The sequence below is a fragment of the Leucoraja erinacea genome, unplaced genomic scaffold (assembly GCF_028641065.1).
Source record: "Leucoraja erinacea ecotype New England unplaced genomic scaffold, Leri_hhj_1 Leri_382S, whole genome shotgun sequence".
NCBI lineage: Eukaryota > Metazoa > Chordata > Chondrichthyes > Rajiformes > Rajidae > Leucoraja > Leucoraja erinaceus.
In genome coordinates, this window is record NW_026576283.1 from 88514 (window position 1) to 106526 (window position 18013).

At 48.2% G+C, this 18013-nt stretch overlaps 1 protein-coding gene across 1 annotated transcript in view; it reads right to left on the reverse strand.

Annotated features, from left to right (window-relative positions):
* Positions 1-18013, reverse strand: part of LOC129693669 (uncharacterized) — a gene marked incomplete at its 5' end in the record, with an annotated part of 38322 nt that overhangs the window by 2684 nt on the left and 17625 nt on the right. The window contains 5 exons of the mRNA XM_055630453.1: positions 703-818; positions 2335-2430; positions 7886-7981; positions 11017-11112; positions 12987-13079. Of these exons, the coding sequence (XP_055486428.1) occupies positions 703-818; positions 2335-2430; positions 7886-7981; positions 11017-11112; positions 12987-13079 (497 nt within the window). The remainder of the gene's footprint in view (positions 1-702; positions 819-2334; positions 2431-7885; positions 7982-11016; positions 11113-12986; positions 13080-18013) is intronic.

Here is an 18013-nt window from a genome sequence, read left to right on the forward strand (position 1 = left end):
TTTAAATTATAAAATCGAACCTGCCTCCACCACTTCCACTGGAAGCTCATTCCACACAGCTACCACTCTCTGAGTAAAGAAGTTCCCCCTCATGTTACCCCTAAACTTCTGTCCCTTAATTCTCATGTCATGTCCTCTTGTTTGAATCTTCCCTATTCTCAATGGAAAAAGCTTATCCACGTGAACTCTGTCTATCCCTCTCATCCCATAACCTCGAACCAAAGAACTGACTGGGGATGGGGGTAGACTGACTAGGGTCTGGGGTGACTGGGGATGGGGGTAGACTGACTGGGGTCAGGGGAGACTGACTGGGGGCAGGGGAGACTGACTGGGGATGTGGGTAGACTGACTGGGGGCAGGGGAGACTGACTGGGGATGTGGGTAGACTGACTGGGGGCAGGGGAGACTGACTGGGGATGTGGGTAGACTGACTGGGGATGTGGGTAGACTGACTGGGGATGGGAGTAGACTGTCTGGGTATGGGGGTAGACTGACTGTGGTCGGGGGTAGACTGTCTGGGGATGGGGGGAGACTGACTGGGGATGGGGTAGACTGTCTGGGGGTGGGGGTAGACTGATTGGGAACAGGAGGAGACTGACTGGGGTGCGTTCACCAGCAGGCGGTCACTGAGTGAGGAGGGAGGGTGAGGGTCACTGTGAACACAGTTGTCGGGCCTGGGGGTAGCAACAGGTAAACTCTCACCTCCTGGAGATAGGCCTTCATATCCTCGGGCGATCCCAAGTCCTGGTCCCCGATGAACAGCACTTGTGCCTCGCTGATCAACCTCTCGCACTCCTCATCCGTCAGCATCCAGGGGGCTGGAAGTGGGAGAGAAGGTCCGTCACTCGGCTGTGTGAGCAGACAAGGCCCGCGGGACCCAGTCCGTGACAGAGCGATGATGGTGGAGACAAGGGCAGGAACCCAGACAACACAAGGACAGCGGATACCCAGTCTGAACAGACACGGCCCACGGTACTGACTGGGCACGACTCTGACAGGGTGACACTGGGCACTGGCTGTGACAGATGACCACACAGTGTAACACTGGGCACTGGCTGTGACAGATGACCACACAGTGTAACACTGGGCACTGGCTGTGACTGATGACCACACAGTGTAACACTGGGCTCTGGCTGTGACAGATGACCACACAGTGTAACACTGGGCACTGGCCGTGACAGATGACCACACAGCGTAACACTGGGCTCTGGCTGTGACAGATGACCACACAGCGTAACACTGGGCTCTGGCTGTGACAGATGACCACACATGGTGACACTGGGCTCTGAATGATGGCCACACGGGGTGACTCTGGGCACTGACAGATGTCCGCCTTCAGTCCGGTATCTTTTGTTTTTTTTGTTATGTTTGAAGAGTGTTTTTTGTGGGGGGTTTTTTTTGTCTTTATGTGGGGGAAGAGGGTACGGTAAAGGGGATATCGTCCTTCAGTCGCTTCCTGGAGAGGATGTGACTATTATTCGAGTCACATTCTCGCCCCCCCTCCCCCGAGCGGCCTACCTACTGGATTGGCACGGCCTTTCTGCTGGGACCGACCAGAGCTCCAGCAGCAGCGGTGCAGCGTTGGATACATCGCGGGGCGGGCGATGCCTCACCGGGGATCGCCGTTTGGAGCGCTGGGCCTGCTACACCGACATCGTGGAGTTCCCAACACAGGCGGCACTGACCAACATCGCGGAGTGCTGCGACTCCGCCCGGCTCGGCCTGTGGACTTCGGGAGCCGCGGACTCCGGTGGGAGGCGGCTGATCTGGAGGTCCGGGTCACTGAGGATGTTCTCCATCGGGGTTCCATCGTTCCCGGCGCGAGGGCCTGAGCATCGGGCTGCCCGTGGCGGCGACTGTGGGTGCTCGGGAATCCCCAACCACGGGTGAACATCTGGGAAGATCGACTGGGAGGCTGGCTGGACTTTGGTTCCTTCCTCAACTTTGGTGCCGCTGTGGGGTTATGTTGTGTCGTGGACTTCTGTGTTTATGCTTTTTATCATTATTTATATTTATGTTACTTGACTGTAAGGAAAATCCATTTTGTTGTCTCTTATGAGATAATGACAATAAATTGAATTCAATACAATACAATACATGGGGTGACACTGGACACTGGGCACCGACTGACGGCCACACGGGGTGACACTGGACACTGGGCACCGACTGATGGCCACACGGGGTGACACTGGGCACTGACTGATGGCCAAACATGGTGATATTGGGCACTGGGCATTGACAGATGACCACACTGGGCACTGACTGAGGAACCACACGGGGTGACACTGGGCCCCGATTCTGATTGACGACCCCACCACACACAAGCCCTAATACCTGAACACGTCTCTTCCTTTGGGGCAGTGGACGGTGCCCCTCTGGGCTCTCCGGTTGTTGACTCTTTGTGTTGATCACCTCCAGCACCCTTGGGCCCTGGAACAAGTGAAGAAATGGGAGAGTGAGAGTGGAATAATGAAAATGGTCCCTGATGAACAACACTTGTGCCTCACTGATCAACCTCTCGCACTCCTCGTCTGTCTGGAAGTGGGAAAGAAGGTCCGTCACTCGGTTGTGTGAGCAGACAAGGCCCGCGGTACCCAGTCTGTGACAGAGCAATATGGTCGTCAAGGACAGCGTTACTGAGTCTCAACAGACACGGCCCACGGTACTGACTGGGCAGGACTCTGACGTGGTGACACTGGGCACTGGCTGTGACTGATGACCACACCGGGTAACACTGGACACTGACTGATGGCCACACGGAGTGACACCGGGCACTGGCTGTGACTGATGACCACACCGGGTAACACTGGACACTGGACACTGACTGATGGCCACACGGAGTGACACTGGGCACTGACTGACGGCCACACGGAGTGACACTGGCTGTGACTGATGACGACACAGGGTAACACTGGACACTGGACACTGACTGATGGCCACACGGAGTGACACTGGGCACTGACTGACGGCCACACTGACACTGGGCTGACTGATGCCACACGGGTAACACTGACACTGGGCACTGACTGATGGCCACACAGGCTGACACTGGGCACTGACTGACGGCCACACAGGCTGACACTGGGCACTGACTGATGGCCACACGGAGTGACACTGGACACTGACTGATGGCCACACGGAGTGACACTGGACACTGACTGATGGCCACACGGAGTGACACTGGACACTGACTGATGGCCACACGGAGTGACACTGGGCACCGACTCTGATTGACGACCCCACCAAACACAAGACCCGATACCTGAACACGCCTCTTCCTTTGGGGCAGTGGGCGGTGCCCCGCTGGGCTTTCCGTTTGTTGACTCTTTGTGTCCCTCACCTCCGGCACTCTCGGAACAAGTGAAGAGATGGGAGAGTGAGAGTGGAATCATGAAAATATGCCACCTGGATGGGCAGGAAATGGATGACTTCAAACTCTAGAGACACCGCGACCACTCGCTGACCCCGTCTATCTCAGTGACTCTCCCTCCTTAACCTCTGACTGGGCAGCACGAGTGGGGACCAGCTTCAGGACTGACCATGGGGAGCGGCGTTCCCATCAATGATCCCAATATCCCTAATCCGAGGAAGGACATTCTTGCCATAGAGGGAGTACAGAAAAGGTTCACCAGACTGATTCCTGGGATGTCAGGACTTTCATGCCTAATCTGATGAAAAACATTCTTGCCATAGAGGGAGTACAGAGAATGTTCACCAGACTGATTCCTGGGATGGCAGGACTTTCATGCCTAATCTGATGAAAGACGTTCTTGCCATAGACGGAGTACAGAGAATGTTCACCAGACTGATTCCTGGGATGGCAGGACTTTCATATGAAGAGACTGGATAGACTCGGCTTGTATTCACTAGAATTTAGAAGATTGAGGGGGTATCTTATAAAAACTTACAAAATTCTTAAGGGGTTGGTCAGGCTAGATGCAAGAAGATTGGACTTTAATCTAAGCATGTGTGAGGTTCTGCATTTTGGGAGGCCAAATATGAACAGAAAATATAGCATTAATGTCAATAAGAGCATAGATATAGAGGTTCTAAGTCAGTAACAACATTAACGTGGCAACACAAAAGATGCATTGATAATGGAGGCATGTGGTCTGTTTGCCTTCATCGCTTGGGGCGTTGAGTTAAGAGTCAGGATGTTATGATTACAAAATTCTTAAGGGGTTGGACAGGCTAGATGCAGGAAGATTGTTCCCGATGTTGGGGAAGTCCAGAACAAGGGGTCACAGTTTAAGGATAAGTGGGAAGTCTTTTAGGACCGAGATGAAAACAACATTTTTCACACAGAGAGTGATGAATCTGTGGAATTCTCTGCCACAGAAGGTAGTTGGGGCCAGTTCATTGGCTATATTTAAGAGGGAGTTAGATGTGGCCCTTATGGCTAAAGGGATCAGGGGGTATGGAGAGAAGGCAGGTACAGGATACTGAGTTGGATGATCAGCCATGATCATATTGAATGGCGGTGCAGACTCGAAGGGCCGATGGCCTCTACTCCTGCTCCTATTTTCTATGTTCTATGTTCTATATCTATGTTTTCTAATATTGATTCCTGAGCTTTCAGACACTGCGGTTGGTCAAACCGGGACCAGGGTCTCCTGTCGTGGTTCCCTTCGGGTGCCCGAGTGGTGTCTGCAACTGCAGATCTGGCAGAGAATTGAGGAGTGCGGGGAAAAGGGAAAAGGCTGGAGAGATGAGAGGTGTCACCAAGACCACAAACATCACCAATGTCTCAAGGAGGAACGTCCAACCCCAAACAAACCACCAGAAGACCATAAGACATAGGGGCAGAATTAGGCCATTCGGTCCATCGGGCATGATTCACCATCATGGCATTCTCCCCTCTCATCGCCATCCCTCTGCATTCTCCCTGTAACCTGTAATGCCTTTACTAATCAAGAGGCTATCAACCTGTGCTTTAAATATGACTTGGCCTCCCAGAATTTCACAGATTCAGCATCCTCCAGCTGAATAAATTCTTCCTCAATTCCCTGCTGGAGCTACAGGATGTGCCCTCTGTTCATAGACGCTCCCTCAACTGGAAATATCTTCCCCACTTCCACTCTTCCTGGGCTTTTCATTATTCAGTAAGATTCAATGAGACCCCCCTTGGCCTTCTAACCTCCAATGACTACAGGCCCCGTGCCAGCAAACACTCCTCATCCTCTATCATCCACGGGATCACTGATATAAACATATGGAGCCTCTCCAATGCCAGCACATGCCAGTGAAGAATGCGAATGGTATGTTAGCATTCATAGCAAAATAATTTGAGTATAGGAGCAGGGAGGTTCTACTGCAGTTGTACAGGGTCTTGGTGAGACCACACCGGGAGTATTGCGTACAGTTTTGATCTCCTAATCTGAGGAAAGACATTCTTGCCATAGAGGGAGTACAGAGAAGGTTCACCAGACTGATTCCTGGGATGTCAGGACTTTCATATGAAGAAAGTCTGGATAGACTTGGCTTGTACTCGCTAGAATTTAGAAAATTGAGGGGGGATCTTAAAGAAACTTACAAAATTCTTAAGGGGTTGGACAAGCTAGATGCAGGAAGATTGTTCCCGATGTTGGGGAAGTCCAGAACAAGGGGTCACAGTTTAAGGATAAGGGGGAAGTCTTTTATGAGATGAGATGAGAAAAACATTTTTTACACAGAGAGTGGTGAATCTCTGGAATTCTCTGTTCAGGCCAGTTCATTAAGAGGGAGTTAGATGTGGCCCTTGTGGCTAAGAGGATCAGGGGGTATGGAGAGAAGGCAGGTGCAGGATACTGAATTGGATGATCAGCCATGATCATATTGAATGACGGTGCAGGCTCGAAGGGCCGAATGGCCTACTCCTGCACCTATTGTCTATGTTTCTATCCTTCCTCAGATATGGGGCCAAAAAGTGCCCACAATATTCCGCTGGACTGACCAGTGCCTTATAAAACCTCAGCATTACATAATTTGTTTAACATTCCAGTCCTCTCAAAAAGGATGCTAACATTGCATTTGCCTTTCTTACTGGCAATTCAACCTGCAAGTTAATCTATTGGGAATCCTGCACCAGCACTCCAAACTCAGATTTATTATCAGTCTGAAGAAGGGTCTTGACCATAAACGTCATCCATTCCTTCTCCTCAGAAGCCGTTGAGTTACTCCAGCATTTTCTGCAGATTTATTAATCCTCTCACCATTTAGAAAATATAGTCTAAAGATGAACAGTATTCCTTTGACCAAAGTACATGACCACACACTTTACGGTGCTGTATTCCATTTGCCACTTCTTTCCCTAACCTGTCAACTTGTCTAAGCTTCTGCGGAGACCCTGCTTCCTCAATACTACCTGCCCCTGCACCTATCTTCATATTACCCGCCAACTTAGACACAATGCTGTCAATTCTAGATACCTGTACTGATCTTTAACATACAATAAGGAAAGCAGTTGAATCAACAATGTGGGGCAAGTCCAGAACCAGGGGCCACAGTCTTAGAATAAAGGGGAGGTCATTTAAGACTGAGGCGAGAAAAAACTTTTTCACCCAGAGAGTTGCGAATTTATGATGCCTTTGAGGGTCGGGGTGGGATTAAAATGCCGTTTTCTCCTGCCTGTCCGAGATATATTTTCTCGAGGCTACTACCTAATGCTGAATAATCGATCTGACTGCCGTTCTCAGAATGTTTTTTTAAAAACCGTGGGACAATTTAAGGGCTGGAGTAAAATAAAAATCTACATCTAACGCCGTCAACGCTGACAACGGGACGGATCTCACGTAGGGGACAAAACATGAGGTAAGTCGTGTATTTTACATATAAACTTGCTTCTTAGGATTACTTTAATCAAAATTTCATCAGCGAAAATATGATTATGTAAATATACGAACCGGCAGTGTTTTTCCTGCCAATATGGGGTTTAAATTCACCGCAACCGCAACGTTCCCATCGATCACGTTCCACAAAATCTCACTTGCAAGATGATTAAAATGCTCATTAATTTACAGGAATTAAACACTAAATTCCTTCCATTTATAAACCATATAAACCATATAACAATTACAGCATGGAAACAGGCCATCTCGACCCTTCTAGTCCGTGCCGAACACATAATCTCCCCTAGTCCCATATACCTGCGCTCAGACCATAACCCTCCATTCCCTTCCCATCCATATAACTAACTATTTGGCCTATAAATTCATGACAATTAGATTTAATAATCATGTTATATTGTGAATTCTTGTGTGAATGTTATTTGGATATTTAGGCTATTTAAAAATGTTAACCTGTTCTTAAGAAATGGATAGATGTTTAGATCTAGTAATTGAATTTTGTAATTAGCTACAATTAGGTAACTAACTAATTATATGCTTTAATTTCAGGTCATCCAAGTAAGATTGCTTCATATTTGTTTCAGAATGCTTCAATGTATAATAACTGAAAATTTCATTCAGTTTTCTTAATTTAAAAAAATGTTATGGGCTTTTGACTGTCCTCGATCACAGCTTTTGAGTTAAGTCAATGGAAAAGCAATAGAGAACAAGATGCTAATTTCAGTATGAAAATGGCCATAACTTTTTTAATACTGAAGATATGTAAGTGAATTAGGTGTCAAATTAAACTTCTTTGCTTTATCTAATGGGATAAATTGCAGAGTTTATTGTAAAAATCTCAAAATTTTGTAACATTGCTGCATAATGAACTGGAGGTGCTGGTTTACAAAAAAAAAGACACAAAGTGCTGGAGTAACTCAGCGGGTGAGGCAACATTTCTGGAGTGGTTCCCTCAACCAACCTCAATCCAAGGGGGATTGTTGTCCACTGTAGAACAAACTACCGTCCTGTCCAAATGCTGGCTGCAGGGACAGGTGATAACGTGTGAGGAGGCTTGGTACCTGAAGATGTGTCTCCCACTGGAACTGAAGATGGTTCCTGGGTGGAATCTCCAGTCGATGATCCCTGGGTCTGTCCCCTTGTGGACATCTGGGGAACTGCAATAAAGTAACAGGGAGACGGAAGTGTGGCAACACCACAACAGGTCATCAGACTTTGTGATGTGTACGGCAATCATCTGATCTCCCATCTCCCACTCGCCTTCAGAAATGTCCATCACTCCACACTCTCCCCCCCACCCCCTCACCCCTTTTGAGTCAGGGCGAATTTCAGCAACTGACCATAGAGCACAGAACAGGTCCGTCGGCCCACCTCGTTCATGCCGACCTATCTGTTAGTCCCATTTGTCCACATATTGCCCATATTCTGCTAAAGATTTATTATCCATGCACCTGTCCGAGGGTATTTTAAATGTTATTGTATCTCCCTCAACTATCTTCTCTGGCAGCTCGTTCCATACTTCCACCGCACTCAATGAAATGGTTGCCCCTCTTAGAAACATCGAAAATAGGTGCAGGAGGAGGCCATTCGGCGCTTCGGGCCAGCACCGCCATTCATTGTGATCATGGCTGATTGTCCCCTATCAATAAACCGTGCCTGCCTTCTCCCCATATCCCTTGACTCCACTAGCCCCTAGAGCTCCATCTAGCTCTCTCTTAAATCCATCCAGTGACTTGGCCTCCACTGTCCACTGTGGCAGGGAATTCCACAAATTCACAACTCAGTACTTTTTTTTTCATTTTTTTCCCCCTTTCATCTGTGTATGTAAGTACTCATTTAAAATGACATTAAAGTAAATACTGAATACTGAACTCACTGGGTGAAAAAGTTTTTTCTCACCTCAGTCTTAAATGACCTCCCCTTTATTCCCCTCTTGTTCTTATTAAACCTTTCCCCTGTCATCTTAAATGTATGTCCTCTGGTTCTTGATCCCCAATTGTGGATAAAATAAGCTGTGAATTTAGCCTATCAACTCCCATCATAACCTAAAGCCTTCTTTACAACCCCATCTACCTGTGACTCCACTTTCAGGGAACTCTGTATCATTTACTGTGTGGGTCCTGTCCAGTTTGTCTTCCCATAATGCAGCCATGTATTGACCATCGGGAAGAAACTTCCCTTTTATGAGTCAGGAATTGAGCCTCGCCTGGTGTTCAGTGGGAGACAATTTGGGAACAATGATCAGAGTTTTAAGAGAGTTATGTCTGGACCTTGGAGGAAGTATTCAATTGGGGCAAGGTACATTACAGCATTATTAGACTGGAATTAGGGAGACTAAAATGGGGGGCAGCTGTTATTAGATAAGCCCACATCTAACATTGGAGTTTCGCTGGGATATGTCCATGTTCTCCGGAGATGTTGCTTGACCTGCCGAGTTAGTCCAGTGCATTGTGTCCTTTGCAAATGTGTAGAGATGATAAATTTGGTGAAGGTGCAGATGGAAAGACATTCGTGCCATAGAGGGAGTGCAGAGAAGGTTCACCAGACTGATTCCTGGGATGGCAGGACTTCCATATGAAGAAAGACTGGATAGACTCAGCAACGGTGGGCGGAGCGACTCACGTCGCAGTGGCCTCTGTAGTCCGTCTGTCTTTTTATTATTTTTTGTCTCGTTTGAATGTAATTTTTATTATATATTTTTGTGTATGTGTGTGGGGGGTGGCGGAAACTTTTAAAATCTATCCCCTGCACGGAGAACCCGACCTTTTCTCTGTCGGGTCTCCGTTGTCGTTGGGGCCGAGCACCGTGGAGCGGCCTCCAGCAGGAACGACCTGGGGCTCCAGTCACGGAGCCTGCGGACCTACTCACCATCGCGGAGCTGGCCGAGTTCGGAGCGGGAGGAGCTGTGGTGGCGCGCTGCTGCGACCTGACCCCGGGGATTTGGAGGCTTACCGCAGGTCCGGTGGACAGTGACACCGGGAGCCCGCGCCGCGGGTCCCTGCTGGGAGACCGCTTTTCGGGGCTTCCGCAACGGCGACTTCACCCGCCCGAGTTGCGGGGTTGAAGAGTTCCTGGAGCGGGGCCTTACATCATTGCCCGGCGCGGGGCCTTACATCATTGCCCGGCGCGGCTTGGAATGGCTGTGGGACTTTGCTAGCGCCCGCCGGGGGCTCCAACAACAAGACCCGGAGCGCGGCCTTGCATCACCCCGCGCGGCGTTAATGGCCGCGGGACAATTACCATCGCCCGCCGGGGGCTTTGACTTTGACTCTGACATCGAGAGGGGAATGGGAAGTGCAGGGGAGAGATAAGTCTTTGCCTTCCATCACAGCGAGGAGGAGATGCGCTGTGATGGATGTCTGTAAATTGTGTTGTGTCTTGGGTCTTTCTTGTGTGTATGACTGCAGAAACAACATTTCGTTTGAACCTCAATGGGGTCCAGAACAAGGGGTCACAGTTTAAGGATAAGGGGGAAGTCTTTTAGGACCGAGATGAGAAAATCATTTTTCACACAGAGTGGTGAATCTGTGGAATTCTCTGCCACAGAAGGTAGTTGAGGCCAGTTCATTGGCTATATATAAGAGTGAGTTAGATGTGGCCCTTGTGGCTAAAGGGATCAGGGGGTATGGAGAGACGGCAGGTACAGGATACTGAGTTCGATGATCAGCCATGATCATATTGAATGGCGGTGCAGGTTCGAAGGGCAGAATGGCCTATTCCTGCACTTATTTTCTATGTTTCTATGTGAGGAAGGTTGTCAAAGTATTCAGCGGGATGTAGATTTGTTACAGAAATGGGCAAAGAAACAGCAGATGGAGTTTAATCCGGGTAAGTGTGAGGTGCTGCCCTTTGGAAGGCCGTATATAAGGAGAAATTATGGTTAATAGCGAGACCCTTGAGACCATTGATGTGCAGAGGGGTTTTGGGGTCCAAGTCCAGAACAACCTGAAAGTGGCAATGATAGAAAGGCATATGGTATGCTTGCCTTCATCGGTCAGGGCTGTGAGTATCAGAGGTAGCGGCTGACAAGGAGTCTTTTGTTTAGGCTAGTGGACATGCAATGAATGGAGGGATATGGATTATGTGCAGGCAGAGGAGATATGTTTAACGGCATTATCTGCAGCACGGATATTGTGTGACCATGGGCTTGTTCCTGTGCTGTTCTGTGTTTCATGCTCCCCACCACTGATACCTGAGCTTGCAGACCCTGCTGGGTCACTGGACAAACCCTGACCAGAGTCTCCACTCGTTGCTCCCTGAGGTTCCCGAGTTGGGCCCGACGGTGGATCTGGAAGAAGAGGATGGAGGTGGAATAGGGAAAGTGAGAGTTGAAAACATAATGATCAGCTGATCTGGTGGGAAGTCGGCTGCAGAGACAAAGAGTCCGTGCTCACACCACAACATACCAAGGGTCACAGGTCACACGTCTCACCTTCAACATTACAAACTCCTCGAACAAGGTCTATGCCTCGCTCCCTTGTAAAGCCGTGATTCTGCAGAATGTGCTCACACTCTCTCTCCCCGACTCTCTCTAACTCTCTCCCTCTCTCCTCTCTCTCTCTGACTCTCTCTCACCCTTTTTTTTGAAGAGCACAACTACCTATATATTACAGCAATACACCAAAACTATCAACCATCAATAAAGTAACAATACCAGGGTTAGGGTTCGGGTTAGTCTCACTCGCCTCTGCCTATTTGAGTCTCCTGTCACCATGTGCTCTCTTGCTCTCTCTCTGACTCTCTTGCTGGCTCTCTCTCTGACTCTCTCTCTAACTCTCTCTCTCTCTCTCTAACTCTCTCTCTAACTCTCTCTCTCTCTCTCTCTCTATGACTCTCTCTCTCTCTCTCTCTCTCTAACTCTCTCTTTCTCTCTCCCTCCCTGACTCTGTCATAGGAACAGAATGAGGCAATTCGGCCCAACGACTGCTCCGCCATTTAGTCATGGTTGATATATCGTTCAGTCAACCCTATTCTCCTGCCTTCTCCTCTAAACCTTTGACCAACTTCTGTAAATCTCCACTTTAAAAATACCATCATCTTGGAGATACCAATGTCCTCAGCCTTCTGTGGCAATGCATTCAACAGATTCACCACCCTCTGGCTAAATAAATCCACCTCAGCTCCTCTATCCATATAACAATTACAGCACGGAAACAAGCCATCTCGGCCCTTCTAGTCCGTGCCGAACACTTATTTTCCCCTAGTCCCATCTACCTGCACTCAGACCATAACCCTCCATTCCTTTCCCGTCCATATACCTATCCAATTTATTTTTAAATGATAGAATCGAACCTGCCTCCACCACTTCCACAGGAAGCTCATTCCACACAGCTACCACTCTCTGAGTAAAGAAGTTCCCCCTCATGTTACCCCTAAACTTTTGTCCCTTAATTCTCAAATCATGTCCTCTTGTTTGAATCTTCCCTACTCTCAGTGGAAAAAGCTTATCCACGACAACTCTGTCTATCCCTCTCATCATTTTAAAGACCTCTATCAAGTCCCCCCTTAACTTTCTGCGCTCCAGAGATTAAAGACCTAACTTGTTCAACCTTTCTCTGTAACTTAGTTGCTGAAACCCAGGCAACATTCTAGTAAATCTCCTCTGCACTCTCTCTATTTTGTTGACATCTTTCCTATAATTTGGCGACCAAAATTGTGCACCATACTCCAGAATTGGCCTCACCAATGCCTTTCTGAAAGTTCTAAAGGTATGTCTCTTTATTCTGAGGCTGCGGCCACTGGTCCTATACTCTTTCAATATTGGAAACACCCTCTCCACATCCACTCTATCTAGGCCTCTCATTATAGGGTAAGTTTCAATGTGATCTCCCTCTCATCTTTCTAAACTCCAGTGAGTACAGGCTCAATCTCCAGTCACCCATTCCCTCATTACCAGCCGTTTATTCCTCCTACACTTACACGTTTTTTACATTTCAACTTGTCCTTTCTCCTCCTCTCTCCACGATTCTCCGCCCCTCACTCTGAATCTTTACCCTCTCCGCAATGCTGCAACTCCACTCTCCCTGGGGTATTCTCCTTCCCCCACTCCAGTCCCCCTCCTCCCCCACCCTACACTCTCTGCTCCTCCACTCCCGACCCTCTCTTCTCATGCTCCCCTCCCCAACCCATCCCCCACTGCTCCAATCATCCCTCAATCGGTACCTGAGCTTGTATCTTGTTCTGGGGTGGTGGACAAGTCCTCTAGGGGTTCAGTTGTTGTTTCCTGGGGTTCATCAGTTGGTACGGAGGGTGGATCTGTAATAAAGTGTGAACAGACAGTGGGTGTAGGGAAGGAAGTAATCCCGCAGCTCTGAAGTGGACGGCCAACACCAGTGTCTGGTGACCCCGACAATTGTCCATCCCTCTCCTGTATCCCCTCTCCCTCAACTCCATCATTCCATCCGTTACTCAATCCAATCTGTCCAGCATTATCCCTCTGATTTCATGGCCCCCTCCCCCTGCCATCTCACCCCTCTCTCTCCCCCTTAGCCGTCTCTCTCTAACCCCCCCGTCTTCTCGCCCCCTTACCTGTCTCTCTCTACCCCCTCCCCCTTGCCCACCAGCCTCTCGCCCCCTTCCCTCCCTTCTCTTTGCCCCTCCTCTGCCCGTTGTACCCGGGGAGGGGAGGTGTGGTGAGGGGGATGGCTGAGTCCAGGGTGGAGAACAGCTGGGACTTGGTGTTGGGGGGGGGGGGGGGTTCCCTCAGGGGAGGGGGTAAGGAGGGACATGGTCATGGTGGCGGTGGGGGAATGAAGTAACAAATCATGTCCCCTTGATAACATATGATGACGTTTGTCGGCACTGGGCCTGTATTCACTGGAGTTTAGAAGGATGAAAGGGTACCTCATTGAAACTTACCAAATGGATTGAGTGAATGCAGAGGATAATTCCACAAGTGGGAGAATCTAGGACCAGAGGCCATAGCCGCAGAATAAAAGGGGACGAGGAGGAATTGCTTTCGCCATTGGGTGGTGAATCTGTGGAATTCTTTGCCACAGAACGCTGTGGGGACCACGTCAATGGATATTTTTAAGGTGGAGATTGATACATCCTTGATTGGTATGGGTGTCAGTGTTTATGGGGAGAAGGCAGGAGAATGGGGGTGAGAGGGAAAGATAGAGTGAATGGTAGAGTGGAACTGATGGGCCAAACTACCTAATCCTGCTGTTAGAACTTGTGAGCTTGTGAGCTTGGTCACAGGGGAAGTGGGTTAGTGACAGGGTGGGGGCCATGTCCTGCGGGTCTTGCTTCCCCTACCCTAGATAAAAGATGCTATGCATTTACCCTCATGTCTATACCCCTATACAAGATCACCCCTCAACCTCTTGCACTCCAAGTTATAAATTCCCAAGCAGCCCAACTCCCTAGAGCTCAGGCCATTGAGTTCCTTGTAACATTCTCGTAAATTATCTCTGCGCTCTTTCCAGCTTAAGAACATCTTACCTACAGTAGGGTGACCAAAACTGAACGCACACCCCACGTGTGGCTTCACCAATGTCTTGTACAATTGGCAACATGATATCTCAACATATAATCAACTCCTTTACTGATGAAGGCCAATGTACCAAAGGCCATCTTTGTCACCCTATCAACCTGTAATGTCACCTTCAGGGGATTGTGTACATGAACTCCTAAATCTCGCTGCTCTACAGCACTTCCCATGGCCCTGCCATTCACTGATCCAGGGCACAAGCCTGGCCAGATGTTTCAGTGGGAGAGCATTTTGGGAAAAGTTCCCATTTTTGGGAACATAAATTATCTCTATACCTCCTCCCTCGACTCTGTCCAGGGACCACAACATTCCTTTCAGGTGAGGCAGACATTCACTTGCACCACTTCCAACCTTGGCCTACTCCTGCACCCACTGTTCTATGAATTTTTCTAACTTCAAATAACCCTTGCATTCCCTCTCTCTCCGTCCCTCCCCACCCGAATCATCGTTCTAGTTTCATTGTCATCCTGCTTAATTTCACTGTTGGTACTTAGGTTCACTGTTCACCTTCTCCACAGCCAACAAGGGACCATTGTGGGCTCCACCTTTCCTTAATGCACGTTGCTGGCTTTGAGTTCATCTTTCCATACCTTTTATTCACTTGTCCTTGGTATATTTTCATATAGAAACATAGAAACATCGAAAATAGGTGCAGGAGGAGACCATTCGGCCCTTCGAGCCTGCACCACCATTCAATATGATCTTGGCTGATCATCCAACTCAGTATCCTGTACCTGCCTTCTCTCCATACCCCCTGAGACCTTTAGCCACAAGGGCCACATCTAACTCTCTCTTAAATATAGCCAATGAACTGGCCTCCACTACCTTCTGTGGCAGATAATTCCAGAGATTCACCACTCTCTGTGTGAAAAATGTTTTTCTCACCTCGGTCCTAAAAGATTTCCCCCTGATCCTTAAACTGTCACCCCTTGTTCTGGACTTCCCCAACATCGGGAACAATCTTCCTGCATCTAGCCTGTCCAACCCCTTAAGAATTTTGTAAGTTTCTATAAGATCTCCCTCAATCTTCTAAATTCTAGCGAGTACAAGCCGAGTCTATCCAGTCTTTCTTCATATGAAAGTCCTGCCATCCCAGGAATCAGTCTGGTGAACCTTCTCTGTACTCCCTCTATGGCAAGAATGTCTTTCCTCAAATTTGGAGACCAAAACCGTACGCTATACTCCAGGTGTGGTCTCAGCTAGACCCTGTACAAGTGCAGTAGAACCTCCCTGCTCTTATACTAAAATCCTTTTGCTATGAATGCTAACATACTATTCGCTTTCTTCACTGCCTGCTGCACCTGCATGCCTAATCGTCTCCCATTTGCCCCTCTTTAGCCCACATCAGTCTAAATCTTTCCTGTCCTTGTATCTGTCCATGTGGCGTATACATGTGGTTCTTGTAGCTGCCTCATGTACCATCTCTAACAGCTCATTCCATATACCCACCATCCTCAGTTGCAGTTTTCTGGCTGAAAGACATTGAACTTATCAATTCCTATCATGATTAAACACACCTCGAAGCATCGATAGGGGAGAACCAGTGGATGTGGTGTATCTGGACTTCCAGAAGGTTTTCGACAAGGTCCCACATAAGAGATTAGTATACAAACTTAAAGCACAAGGCATTGGGGGTTCAGTATTGATGTGGATAGAGAACTGGCGTGCAAACAGGAAGCAAAGAGTAGGAGTAAACGGGTCCTTTTCACAATGGCAGGCAGTGACTAGTGGGGTACCGCAAGGCTCAGTGCTGGGACCCCAGCTATTTACAATATATATTAATGATCTGGATGAGGGAATTGAAGGCAATATCTCTGGCTGAAAGACATTGAATTTATCAATTCCTATCATGATTGAACACATCTCAATAATATCACCCATTAACCTGCTGCGTTCCAAGCAATAAAGTCCTAGCTTGCCCAACCGATTCCCTATAGCGCAGGCCCTCGAGTCCTGGCAACACCCCTGTAAATTCTCTCCGCAATCTTTCCAGTTTAGTGATGTCCTTCCTAGAACAGGGTGACCAAAACTGGACATGATGTTCCAAGTGTGGCCTCACCAACATCTTGTACAACTGCAAATGAATATCTAAATGTTTATACTCAATAACTTGACTGATGAAGGTCACTGTACTAAAAGCCCTGTTGACCACCCTATCTAGCCGTGACACCACTTTCAGGGTCCTATGTACCTGCACCCCTAGATCACACTGGTCTATAACACTTTCCAAGCCCCTACCAGTCACTGTGAAGCCCCCTCCCTAGTTTGACTTCCCAAAACAAAATTGGTGGAGGTGAGAAAGGATGTTAAAGTATACAGCAGGATATAGATTAGCTACAGCAATATGTGCAGAAAGCACAAATGGACATTAATCTAAGCATGCTGCCCAGACTCGTCCGAGCATAGCAGCAGCGACTGCGGCAACGAGCCGCTCCGGGGGAAGAACAAGCCTCTGCTCTCTCGGTCAACGAGGGCAATGCCACGGTCATCCAGTGGCTGTACGGCAGCAAGAGGGCCAAGGAGCCCAAAGGCAAGGCACCCGCTGTCCTGGTGTAGAATAAATTAAATAAAATTTCTCCCCAATTTAAAAAAAAAAATTTCAAACTGTATTTTTTTAAATTCTGCAGATGCTGGTTTACAAAAAAAGACACAAAGTGCTGGAGTAACTCAGCGGGTGAGGCAACATTTCTGGAGTGATTCCCTCAACCAACCTCAATCCAAGGGGGATTGTTGTCCACTGCGGAACAAAGTAACATCCTGTCCAAATGCTGGCTGCAGGGACAGGTGATAACATGTGAGGAGGCTTGGTACCTGAAGATGTGTCTCCCACTGGAACTGAAGATGGTTCCTGGGTGGAATCTCCAGTCGATGATCCCTGGGTCTGTCCCCTTGTGGACATCTGGGGAACTGCAATAAAGTAACAGGGAGACGGAAGTGTGGCAACACCACAACAGGTCATCAGACTTTGTGATGTGTACGGCAATCATCTGATCTTCCATCTCCCACTCTCCTTCAGAAATGTCCATCACTCCACGCTCTCCCCCTCCCCCCTTTTGAGTCAGGGCGAATTTCAGCAACTGACCATAGAGCACAGAACAGGTCCGTCGGCCCACCTCGTTCATGCCGACCTATCTGTTAGTCCCATTTGTCCACATATTGCCCATATTCTGCTAAAGATTTATTATCCATGCACCTGTCCGAGGGTATTTTAAATGTTGTTATTGTATCTCCCTCAACTATCTTCTCTGGCAGCTCGTTCCATACTTCCACCGCACTGAATGAAATGGTTGCCCCTCTTGTTCTTATTAAACCTTTCCACTGTCATCCTAAATGTATGTCCTCTGGTTCTTGTTCCACAATTGAAATCTGAAGAAGGGCCTCAACCTGAGACGTCACCTATTCCTTTTTTCCCAGAGATGCTGCCTGACCCGCTGAGCTGCTCCATCATTTTGTGTCTATGAATCCAAGTGGGATTATTGTCCACTGTTAAACAAACTACCACCTTCTAACAAAGACCAAAAAATTTGAATACATTCCACCAATTCTTAAATCCTTACATTGGCTCCCTGTATGTCAGAGAATTGATTTTAAAATCCTGCTGCTCACCTATAAATCACTACATGGTTTAGGACCAAAGTATATCACTGACATGCTTCCACTATATAAGCCTTCTAGACCGCTAAGATCTTCTGAAACC